Raw genomic sequence first — 12,725 nt, 5'->3', positions numbered from 1 at the left:
TGCCAGAGAGAGCATCCAGGGAGAGATCGGCTTGCTAGTTTTTTTCACCGACCCGGTTTCCCTTCCCTGACGAAAATACGTTCCCTCACTGAGGGAGCGCAGGTTGCAGGGGTGTCCCATCCGTTTGCAATGGGCTTTATTGACTCGTGCCTTGAAATGACAGTGATGTCCTCGCTACTAGGCTTTCGCGCTATTAAAAAAGGAAAGGGTGGCTGGGTGCAAGTGCTCCCCCACAGAACTAAATCTGATTCGGTTCACCAAAGCAGCTCGATGTTTGTGCAACATGGCGCAACTATTTCCGCTCTTTCGCTTGTGAAATTTTTCATGCCGATGAGAATGAGGCAGTCTGCGGCCAGCACCTTTTCACCTTCGTCGAAGCAACGCGATCCGATGCCACAATCTAGAAACTTCAGCACAGCGGAAGTGAAAGTGCCGCGTTGTTCCGCAACCTCATAGAAAAACTATGCCTGGAATGTGAGCTTTCTTTTCAATTGGGAGCCTCCTGACAGCACGCAATCTCGGAGGCCATGTCTCCTGCCTTGTGTTGCGACCGGCCGCCGCGTGAGACCGCTCCCCACCGTACCGCTCAGTCAAGTGACATAACCGTACCGCCCTGCCACGTAACATCACGGCTGCTCGAAGGCAACTGTGAGAGCACGGAGGAAGTGCACGGAGGAAGCATTGCTGTGTTCTCAGGGGGCGGCCGTCGGAGACGCTTGCCTTCGTACCGAAGGAGGAGGGTAAAATCTGAGGGTAGGGCGGCGCATTCGCGGCTCACGTTTCAGGCATAATTTTTTTTAGGAGGCGTTAACCTTGTGCAATGGAAAGAAAAATGGTAGGTGTAACCTTAAGAGACAAGAAGAGAGCAGAGTGGATTAGGGAACAAACGGGGGTTAAGGATATCATAGCTGAAATCAAGAAGAAGAAATGGACATGGGCCGGGCATGTAGCGCGTAGACAGGATAACCGCTGGTCATTAAGGGTAACTAACTGGATTCCCAGAGAAGGCAAGCGGGTTAGGGGGAGGCAGAAGGTTAGGTGGGCAGATGAGATTAACAAGTTTGCGGGTATAAATTGGCAGCAGCAAGTACAGGACCGGGTTAACTGGCGAAACATGGGAGAGGCCTTTGTTCTGCAGTGGACGTAGTCAGGCTGATGATGATGATGATGAACCTTGTCAAGTGCAGCCATCTTCGTTTTTTCGACCAGTGTTGCCAGAACACGCAGCGTTTTATGGAGTTTCGAAGGGCATCCAATCGACCGATATACTCAGCGGGCAATATAGACAACTTAATTCCCCATTTTCGCCCCGTTCTCACCGGCGGTTGACACACTAAGGCGAATAAGAGAACTTGGGACGTCTTTCAGCTACGCAGCGATACTCGGTATCGCTATCTGGCTTTCTATCGTTTTCTATCTCTAGAACAGTGCGCTTGCCATTTTCCTATTAAAGAGCGATCTGTCACGCTGATAGCCGCATGTCATAGCTGACGAAGGAGTACGGTGCCGCGTGGTGATAACGCAAGAATACAACCGAAGGTAGACTATTGCTGTTCAGTGAAAGAAGGACGTTCCAAATCATGCTGTCCAAATACGCCTTTTCTTTTTTCTTCCTTTTTTTTTTCATGGAGCCGCAACCCCGAGCGGCGAAGGCACTATTTTGTCGCATTGCGACCACTTTTGGCGCACTCGCTACAGACGACAGTAAAGTGACGTTGGCAAAATAGCGAGGTGGCAACAAGGAAGATACGTATAGTTTATTGCAGGCGATGCTGCCTCGCGAACGAGATGCTCGTACGATGGATTTCAATGGCACTTTCGGGAAGTCAGTGTAACCACGCAGTAACTAGCTCAGATTTTCGTCGCCTGACGTGCGCCGCCGTTGCCACTGTAATTTTTCCGAAAGTGCATGGCCTTATCTTTGTTTTACATTGCGTGGAAAGACTCTTCAGCTCATTTGCATAAGCTTCCGCTACGATCAAATCATTTCGGAACTATGCCTGGGCAAGGCATATGTAGAACAGTGCAGCTGACGCACGGCTCGGCAGGCTTTCGTCGATGCGTGCGAGTACGTTTGTAAGCGAAGGCTGACGTGCTACCTGCTGCATCGGCGACCTGAGCCTCCCTGGCTAGTTGCGTGCAGTGCGCCGCCTACTATGCTCACCCTATCGGCGCCGTCGCTGTAACTTATGTACGCGGGTATTTGCTGTAGCACAGGGGGATATCTTCGGGCTCGCCCAGCACCGGACCGTACGAAGGTGCGGTGAGTTGCTTCCTTTTCAGCAAGCGAAATGCACCTTAGTGAAGTGGTCTCGCGCACAAGGTCGCGGCAGTGAACGGTGTGTTCGCTGCTAAACTGCCAAGCCTCGCATACTGCCGAGCGGGCAGTCCCTTATTTAGATTCTTTTAAGATGATTATTGCCGGTAGGTTTGTTGTGGAGAGATGTTGGCGCATTGGTTGGTAACCGTCATCATGCCCTGGTGTATTTCCATGCAGGTATTATATATAGCACTCGTGTCGAAGTTGTAGTGATCGCTGCATTGTTGAGTATGCAGATGGGTATTCAAAACTTTTTTGTATGTGGGTTAAACGAATTTATTACGAATATTACGAATGCATTCGACTTTCATTCAAAACTTTCGAATATTGGCACACCCCTAGTCAAGCATTTGCGACCGTAGCAATTTTAAAAAGGCAGCTGCACCGCAATGCCACAGTGTGCTTGGGTGAAGCATATTTGCGGCCGTAGCAATATGAAAGGCAGCTTTACCGCAATGTCAGTGTGATGGGGTGAAGCACATTGATAATTTGAAGGGGCGACTGTCAATCAATCGTTGACTGTATTTGTCTTCGAGAAGTTCGAAAATTCGAATAGGCAAATACTAATGCGAATCGAATAGCAAACAATCATTAGAAATTCAAATATTTGCCCACTCCTAACAGCCTGTAGTGGCACCACACTAAGCTTTTCTTTTTATATTCCCTTCACACGATCAACGCAATAAATGTTTTTTATATCCACACACACTTTGGTAACAATATTGTAAAACAGTTCGTACAACTCGTGAATGTAACTGGGTCAATGGAGCAAATTATATACTCTCTCAACTACAGAAACTTGCGGGACTCATTTCCAGACAGCTCTGCCGTGTTGGTCTAGTGGCTAAGGTACTCAGCTGCTGACCTGAGGTTGCGGGATTGAATCCCGGCGGCTGCATTTTCAATGCAGGCAAAAATCTGTTGGCCCGTGTACTCAGATTTGGGTGCATTTTAAGGAAGCTCAGGTGGTCGAAATTTCCGGAGCCCTCCACTACGGCGTCTCTCATAATCATATGGTGGTTTTGGGATGTTAAACCTCACATATCAATCAATAAGCCAATAAACGTTTTCAGACTTTGTTTCCATCTCACTTTGTAAAATATGGCTCTTACTTTGTTGTGTTCTAGGTGACGCACAGTCTGGACTTCGGATTCCAACCAGTGAAAGCAGTCAACAACGACCACACAGCTGCAGCAAAGAAACCAAGCACGGGCCTCACCAAGCCAAGCCTTGTGTCCGGCCTGAGCACATCACTCAAGCAGGCGGGCCCACCGCTAAAGAGGCCATTGTCCCACTTGTCAGGATCTGTAACAAAGGTATACTTGCTGAAAAAAAAGCGGTGTGTTCATGCCTGTGATCAATTTGACAGGATTTTTAAAGCCCTAACACCTGCATTCACAAACCAATCTTATCACTATCTCGTGTTTTCCCGAAGTTTCTGTACACTCTACATGCGCTATAAGGGCACAAAAACAGCAATGGGCCAAATGCTTACAACACTGATTCTCAAACGGCGGTTCGTGGACCCTAGGGGGTCTTTGAGGCCATTTCTATGATCCACGAAACCCTCACCCGCTTAAAAACATTTTTTTTACATTTTTTCTTACAAAATGAAGTGATGTGGCACATTTTTTAAATGTTTTTTTGGTAGCATTAAAAGGCACCTATTTCACGCACCATTTGTGTTAATTTACCTACGTACCCCCCCTCCCTGCCCTCCGCTGTAAGGGGTCCCCCATCCCTTCCACCAGTCCATAAGACGTCCCCGACATATCCATGTCTGGGCTTACAAGATTAATTTAGAAATACCGGGTTGCTTTGTTGATCGAATGCATTAAGGGCACAATGTTGATAAAAACATGCGATAAGAAAGTTAGCTTCTCAGCACATAGAGCAGAAATTTGTGTTGTTCACGGTATTCATCACCGTACGTGCACTGGTATAACGCAGCAATCAGTTGACGTTAATCAATTTTTCACCATTTCAAGAAGGTGAAATGTTACAGTTCTATGGCTACTTGATGATATATCATACAGTTATCGCTGCAGACTTTTTGAAACTTCGCGCGCGCACTTCATGCGTGGTGGTCACTTGGGCCATTGTCATTTTAAAACATTTTTAGCAGGATTGTGATCCTGTGATCAAGGACTGTTTTGCACCCGAGCCTCAGGGTAATTTCTACTACAAGACTATGCAAACATAAAATGTGTGTGCAAGATTTGGCCTTTGGGCCTGATACCTTTACGTACGCTTGGATGACTGTAGTAGCTACTGTGCTCTTGGAGGTTGCTTAGTTTTCTGCCTAGCTGTGCCATTAGCAAACTTGCTTCCTTGCATCGTTGCTGCACATGCCCGCCTATTAGCAAAAAATGTGGCTTAAGACTGCATTTGCTTCGCTTCTGGTGATGTTCAGTGATAACTTAATTTTTTTTTTCCGTTTCTCGCAGAAACAAAAGATGACCAGTCTGAAAGATGTAAGCCTTGCCGAGGCTGGCAAGCATGGCACCCTCAATGAGTTTGCCTTCTTCGACAAGGTACGGCAATGGCATTGATGGTCGCCCGCATTGCTTTGTCATTTTGCAATTGGGTGATTACGAATGGTTTCATGTTATGGTGTGTGTGCTTTTTTTTGTGAAAGTGCATAACTTCCTACTGAACAGGTTCGCCGTGCTCTCCGTGGGCAGGAGGTCTACGAGAATTTCCTTCGTTGTTTGATCCTCTACAACCAAGAAATCGTGTCGCGGTCAGAGCTGGTTCACCTGGTGACACCATTCCTTGGGTAAGTTGATTTTTTGAAGTACACTGAACAAACTAATATAAATCTGAAAACGTTCAGAGTTGATGCTTTTAGTGAAGAAGACGCATTGTCATACGCATTGCATTTCAAGACATTAGACAACAGACATTAGGGTGTTGGGAATATTCAAACTTCTGCAAACTTCTGAATGTCTTTTCTAATAGGATGTGCTTATTGATTTGATTTGCACCGGAATTTGACTACAGTCGCCGACCGATTTTTCGAACCTGGCGGGGACCGGAAAAAAGTACGAAAAATCGAACAGTCCGAAAAATTCGTTTTCGCCAAAAATCTGAAGTTTATTGCATCAGGCCGGTTTAAAAAAGTCCTTGATGCTGCCTTGCCTCAAACTACGCTTGGAGGCAATTTGGTTTGCCCGTATTTGCGCCGAGGTAACATCATCGCCGTAAACGCTCGACAAAATTGTCACCGCGTTGGCGATCTCCGCTGCCGGCGGCTGCGGGCGGTCTTCATTGTCGTCATCCGACGACAACGACGACCGCCATCCGGCGTCGACCGTCATCCGGCGACATCTAGCTGCGAACGTCCACTCTCTATTAGCTTGATTATGGCAGCTTTCTTCTCCATCGTCAGGGTTGTATACTTCCCACGCTTCTTCACATCACCTGGCTCCCGCGATGGCACAGATAGCGGAGCCATGGCACCGAGAACACAAAATTCGATGCCGCAGATAGCCGCTGCGAAGCACACAACGTCTCGACGCTACGCGACACAACACGTGCAGAATGGCGACTGAAAAAAGCTGCAACGACAATAAAAGAATCCTTCTTTCGCCTCCTCCCCGTGCGATGTGATGACGATAGTGCTGACCGAAGATGGAAAAACGGCATTCATCACCGCGTCTTTTAAAAAGCAAACACGGCCTCCGAAACGGCAGGAAAGGCATCTGAAGACCAAGCTTAGCCAAGCCGACGGAAAATCCAACATGGCGGCGTTCACAATGGCTTGGGGCGTGGCACAAAACGAGCGATTTAGTCCGAAAAATCGAACTTTCAGGGGCAAATTCGCCCGAAAAATTGGTCGAAACAATGCATTAGCTCTATGGGATCCCTGACGGTGCATTTATGAAGTCCGGAATATCCAACAAGTCCGAATTTTTGGAGTCCGGAAAATCGGTCGCCGACTGTATAAGAATATTTGAACTTCTGAAAAAACGTGGTCGACATCTGATTATTCACTTTGCGAGGAATGGCGAAATTGCCCGCAATATTGGGCAGTTAATACGAATTAATTTTTTTAAATTTCGCTCAAGCAATTAAATTGCTGCATCTCATAATCACATGGTGGTTTTGGGACGTCAAACCCCATGTACCAATCAATCAATCAGCAATCAAATTGTTACAGCCGCTTACAATATAGCTTCAATGCCTCCCAGTACACTTACAGTAAAAGCTTGGTGATGTGACTTTCATTTATTCAAAAAGTAGAGGTTCCTTGGGGCAAGCATATGTGTTTAATGGCATTAAACTCTCATTAATTTGGTCATTTGGCTACAACCTGGTTAATATGGAGGATACTCAAGACACGCAGCACAAAACCATAAATTTGCAACGCAAAGGAGCGAAAATGACATTTCAGAATAACTGAAATGCCCGTGGGCCTTTAGAAAGACGTGGTTGCCATCCACTATCTTAAGACAAATGTGTTGTTGGCAACCAAGACATCAGCAGCTTTGGCCAACTTGTTTTGTTTTCGATTTCACTTGGCACATGTGAACTGCATGGGCACCATTGATGAACATGTCGATAACTGCTTTGGTCAAAGCTGCAACAAGCAGTAGTTTTGTTTGCACCATATACTTTCAGAACTGTGTTGTCACCTTCCATGATTACTGCTTGCGGTGCTCTGCAGTTTTGTTTTGAATCTGAACGTAGGTCGCACGCGTCCCTTTCCAACTGCATGGAAGCCATGATTGTGCTTTTAGCGACCACGGTTTCGTCGACACTGGTCTCGGCACTCAGTAGCTTCCTTTCGACTTCAGGCAATGCGTGCACCATGTCGCAAAGCTCAGACATGGTGGGAGATGTTTGAGGTGATCAGGCTCAGCCGCAGTACATGACGTTGACATAAAACTCGCTTTCTACATTGTGATAAACGATCCAGAAGGTGCTGGCCATTTTTCTGGCAAAAAAAAAAAAGTCACATGCTGGTTTTGGTTTGGCAGTATGTTTCAAGGGGTGTGTTCACAGCACATTTTGGCTTCATACAACGTGGTCCTCAGCTGTGGTCACATTTAAAATGAAGTCTGATGAAAATGAAGTGAAGTTTGATGATGAAGCACTGATGAGAATTACAACTTTTATGCTGCTCTTATGCAAAATAACCACTGGATTTATGTTTTGAAGAAAATGAAAATGCAGTGATGGGGGTAATAGACAAGTGCTTGCTTTCTTTTACTCTCGATAATTCAGCTATCGGTTGATTCACACATTTTTCTGTTTTTTTTTTTTTCACCTGAATTAAAGGGCTTCTATTGTATCGGGCATTTTGGTGTGCGCCCAGGCTCTTGTGAATGCATTCTGTACTTGCTGAGCACTCGCATTATTTTCTTTGCTTCTCGTAATGAATGCTACTGATACCAGCAAAGTGTGGAATAAATTGCGGCTCTCTATCATTGAGCAATTGGAAACGATGACGCCGAATACGAAAGTGCTGTGGCTGAAGAGGTGTTGTAGCGTCCGCCTTTCCCCGATACTTGTACACATGTGAATGAAGTGCTACTGTGCGAAAATCTTGGTCAACGCGCAGAATTTGTTGCTGTATGAAGCCGATTGTTCCTAGTTGTCTGCTGCACATGGCCAGAGAAGCTGACGTCTTTCCCTGATACTTGTACACATGTGAACTCAGTGCTACTGTGCGAAAATCTTGGTCGATGTGCAGCATTTGTTGCTGTGCGAAGCTGATTGTTCTTAGTTGTCTGCTGCACGTAGCCAGATAAGCTGATGACGTCTCTGCCAAGCTTCTTGTACCGTAACCAGGCATTTTCCAGGATAAAGTGCTGACCATGTGCACTTCATTCCTAATTGCACATGGGCACAACGATGGCAAGCTTCTTATGTTTGTGAAGACAGCGCATCTGGGTGGTGGACTAAGCGGTCTTGTGCAAAGGGGCAGCACGTTTAGGTTACACACGTACCACTGCGCTAGGCTACAGTATATCATGTAACTTTTTGTAAATGTGGTTTCACTGCATTAAAGTGATTCTAATACCCGTGCCACACGGGCAGAAAAAATGGCATTTACCCCCGAATGCCTTCAGATTTATTGCCATTCGCGCGGTACCACACGGGCGAACAAAATGGCATTCATCCGAATGCCATTCGAATGCCATTCGCCACCAACTGCCTTCGCCAGAACTCAGTTGACTGAAAAAATGCCTACTCTCGATGACACAGCTCGCGAACTGCGATTTACCTGAAAGTATATAAAACAAATCATATTGAGCTAAAAATGAAATTTCCCGTCTTTTATTTGCACTAAAGTCTTAAAAAGATGCTTTGAACGTTATACGAAGAAAATAAAGTATTGATAATGAAACGCTTGTCAATTTTAGTGTCTATTTACGCTGTGGGTCTGACTAGTGTTGGCTTAGGTTGTTACGGTCGGCTGCAACGTTGTAAAACAAAGCAAGAAACTAAAACTTAGGACAGCATAATACGCTTATTTCTACATCTGATAATTATCTGATGTGTATGAAGCTTGTAAATGCTTCTTAATTTTTTTATTGCTATTCACTCAATGCTCACTTGGAAGGTGCTGTGATCGACATCATCAGGTCAAATGTCATTCGCTTTGGACGTGTAGCAGCGCCGGCGAAACGAATGTCATTCGGGAACTGAAGGCCTTCGCCACCAAATGTCATTTTCTGTGCCCGTGTGGCACGGGTATAAACCGGGAGAACACATCCAGGGGAAATCTGCACTGCTGTGCAGCCCCATTTGAATGTTAAATGAAAACTTCTTATATAGACTTATATGCTCTAAATATAAGAAATTTTGAAAAATGTATCATATTTTACAGGCTATCACTCGCATTCTACCATAGATCAAATCCTGCTACTAAAGTATTCAAAGTTTTCAAAGTGTTCACTTTCTTTGTTGCAAAAAAAGTGGCATTTGCACTGGCCCTGTTCTAATTGAAAAAATCTGCAAATCATGAGAAACATAGTTCAAGACAAATATGCCCATTGTCCTTGCACCATGTGTGTGTGTGTACACACACACACACACACACACACACACACACACACACACACACACACACACACACACACACACACACACACGCACGCACGCGCGCACACACACACACACACACACACACACACACACACACACACACACACACACACGCGCGCACGCACGCGCACACACACACACACACACACACACACACACACACACACACACACACACACACACACACACACAGAGAGAGAGAGAGAGAGAGAAACAGAGAGGAAAGGCAGGGAGGTTAACCAAGTTTGGCATATATAGAGAAAAATTATTACTTTAAAGAGGTGCCCCCTCAAAAAAAATTTCTGCTTGCACGCCTGATAGCGTTAACACAAAACTTTTACAAGAAATTTTCATTCGGAACCTCACTGAATACTCAATGCAAAATCGAAGGACGACGGATAACGCCATTGTCATTGTACTTCAAAAATTTTGAGCTCGAAATATTCGCTGCTAGCGTTATTTTCTGCAAAATGACAAAATGTTTCAATAACCGAGTGGCTGTATCGGCATGAGGGTTGTCTGGAATGTAGCTGTAGTGGCACATTCGCTGCCTTCTGCCATCACGCCTTTATGCATTCATGGGGCCTATCCTTAAAGACATCACTGCACTTCATTGCTATGCAGGCCCCTTCGAATTTTCGGTCTGCCTCACTTCTTAACACTCTGGCATTGAGGCATTGTTGACTTACGGAAACCGCTACGATGACACACTCGCAAAAGCGCTGTTTTGAACCTACAAAACGACACACGCAGCACAAGTGGGGGCTTTGATAATGCCCTTTCAGACATGAAATTCGGACAGGAAGTAAAAAAGCGGAACACCAAGATGTTGCAGTGGCTGAAATTTAAAATGTTCTGTACACTGGCGTCGATGGAGCAGATTAGAAATTTTGTATTTGAAGGGAGCGCGCCCTTGTCTGCCACATCAGTTGGGCCTCCGCAAAAGTTGGAGGAGGAGAGGTCGAGGAAATAGCATCGTTTCCTTTCACGTGCCAAATGTTGTCAACGCCACATTGGATGCACCAAATCATGTAAACCGCTGCATGTTTTCATCCTTGATAAGACAACTATGGAACACCATGCCTCCAACCCAGTCAAAAGAAAAAAACTCATTTTGCCATCTCATAAAGATATGTTTATGGATCCTCTTGAACTTCTTTCTTTAATTATGCTTTAAAGTATTTAGAATATTTGATTCAATTTGGATTCAATGTTTAGTTTTTTGTATTTGCTTACCAGCCAAAATTTTGCTATTCGCATAGCTTGAGAAAGTATGTTAGCTCTGCAGAACAACCATTTGTAGACATATGCAGTGTGCTGTCGTCTTGCATTATGTTTACGTATTTTTTGCCGTAATTAACATGGACCGATCTATTAGGCACGGCTCACGTGCACCATGTGAGGTACTCATACGTGTACTTCAAAAAGCTGCGTTTTTGTGACATGTTACAGGAAGTTTCCAGAGTTGTTCAAGTGGTTCAAAGACTTCATTGGGTATAAGGATCTTGGTGGACAGATAGAGCCCATACCCAACAAAGTTGTCCAGCAGGAACGCATCTCAGGCGATCCATCCATGGAAATTGGTACGCTTTCGCCTGCCTGGGCTTCATCAATGACATTTGAAGGGCTTGTATATTTGGACCTGAGCTTAAGCTTCAGTCTTTATGTGCTCAGGGAATAAGTTGCATAATGCTTTGTTGTTTGTTACTGTAGGTTTACTTTCTAGGCATGATTACTGTTCATCTTCTTGCACCAGTATGCTTTATTATAAGGCAACAGTGCAGTTGGGGACACCTTAAAAAAAAAGAAAAATTGACATTCTGCTCTCTAATACATTGAACCCCTTTATAAGAGACAAGCACCGGGGAGTAATTATTGTCTTCTGTATTTGGTGTCTCTTATAAGCAGGGTACTTTGTCATGAACCTCCTACTTAAATCTAGGCACACTGGTGTCTTTTATACCCATTTGTCTCTTATCAAAAATGTGATTTTGTGAGGCTATACACTGTATCTAAACAAATTATTGGGCGGTGTTTGCATAAGGTAATGAAATCTGAAGAAGAAAAATATGTTTCTACTCCAGCAATAGTTTGTAGTAGTGTTTATTAACCTCAATACTTTGTTAATTGCAGACTAAATTGTTAAATCAGTTGTAGAATTTGGAGTGGCTGCTGCTTGAAAACAGTTGTCTTGAAGTTAATCTAGAGAAATGAAGAATTTGTTTACTTGTCGAGTGGCTTACTGCAGATTCAAGCTTTTTTTTTTTGCATGCTCGTTGCATACATTCAGCATGTGTTTTCCGTCTCAGTGTTCAATTTCTGAATGAAAGATATTAATGGGATTTCTTGTTATTTTTTTTTTTAAGATTACTCGTCCTGTAAACGTTACGGTGCCAGCTACCGAGCACTGCCAAAAAATGTTGTACAGCCAAAGTGCAGTGGCCGGACGCCGCTTTGTAAAGAGGCAAGGATTTCTTTGTTTTTTACTTCGACTCTTTTAGTATCGTTTTGAGTGTGCATCTTTGTTTTGACATTGGTCTTTCGATCAATTCTCAGGTTTTGAATGACACCTGGGTGTCGTTTCCATCGTGGTCAGAGGATTCCACGTTTGTAAGCTCGCGCAAGACCCAGTATGAAGAATACATTTACCGGTGTGAAGACGAGCGTTTTGAGGTGGGTTGAGCACTTCCTTTGTTTTCAGTGACATCGGTGTTGATGACTCTTCCTGAGGCTGTGTCATTTCATGTTGTTTAGCTAGGTGATGTAGCTACTACACCTTGACTTGTGCGAGGTAGCATAATCACCTGAGGGAGCCACTTGAACAGGGATGCAAATGACTAGCAGAAAATGAGAAAGGTGCTTATTGTTGTTGCAAAAATGCGTGCAGAGGCATTTTTAATTGCTCAATGATGCACCATAGTTGAATTTAACTTGTCATGTGAGCTTGTCTCAAGTCTGTAAAATGCAGTGTGTTCTGACATTGCAAAAGCTAAATCTAAATCAAATGGGACAAAGTTGTTTATGCCAGCAGAATACTCTCGGGAAATAAAGTTGTAAGAGTTTCTAGAACAGCTTTCTATCCCGCACTGGTATTTAGTGGCTGAGATGAGTTTCTAAGTATAAGGTCACAGGTTCGATGCCTTGCCAGTGGTGCTGAATGTCAAGAAATGGGGGAGTGGTGGGTGCCATGCAATATCTTTACATACTTGGATTAAAATACATGCTAAAAAAACTCCCAAGAGGGATGTGGCAATGAGCTCTATTTTTGTTATTTATGAATATGAAGTGATGAAATTTGCCATGCTGATGTCGATTGTTGTCTAAGCTATGAAATGCTGTTTTGGAGTTA

General features: G+C 44.4%; 1 protein-coding gene across 3 annotated transcripts in view; it reads left to right on the top strand.

Annotated features, from left to right (window-relative positions):
- Positions 1–12,725, top strand: part of Sin3A (SIN3 transcription regulator family member A) — a 73,337-nt gene that overhangs the window by 31,306 nt on the left and 29,306 nt on the right. For all 3 annotated transcript variants that reach the window (XM_037423076.2, XM_037423077.2, XM_075892909.1), the window contains exons 9-14: positions 3,448–3,636; positions 4,768–4,854; positions 4,981–5,099; positions 10,829–10,959; positions 11,743–11,840; positions 11,933–12,049. In XM_037423076.2, the coding sequence (XP_037278973.1) occupies positions 3,448–3,636; positions 4,768–4,854; positions 4,981–5,099; positions 10,829–10,959; positions 11,743–11,840; positions 11,933–12,049 (741 nt within the window). The remainder of the gene's footprint in view (positions 1–3,447; positions 3,637–4,767; positions 4,855–4,980; positions 5,100–10,828; positions 10,960–11,742; positions 11,841–11,932; positions 12,050–12,725) is intronic.

Source organism: Rhipicephalus microplus, chromosome 4 (assembly GCF_043290135.1).
Source record: "Rhipicephalus microplus isolate Deutch F79 chromosome 4, USDA_Rmic, whole genome shotgun sequence".
NCBI lineage: Eukaryota > Metazoa > Arthropoda > Arachnida > Ixodida > Ixodidae > Rhipicephalus > Rhipicephalus microplus.
The sequence above is the reverse complement of the archived record's forward strand: the minus strand, read 5'-3'. Positions and strand labels throughout refer to the sequence as shown.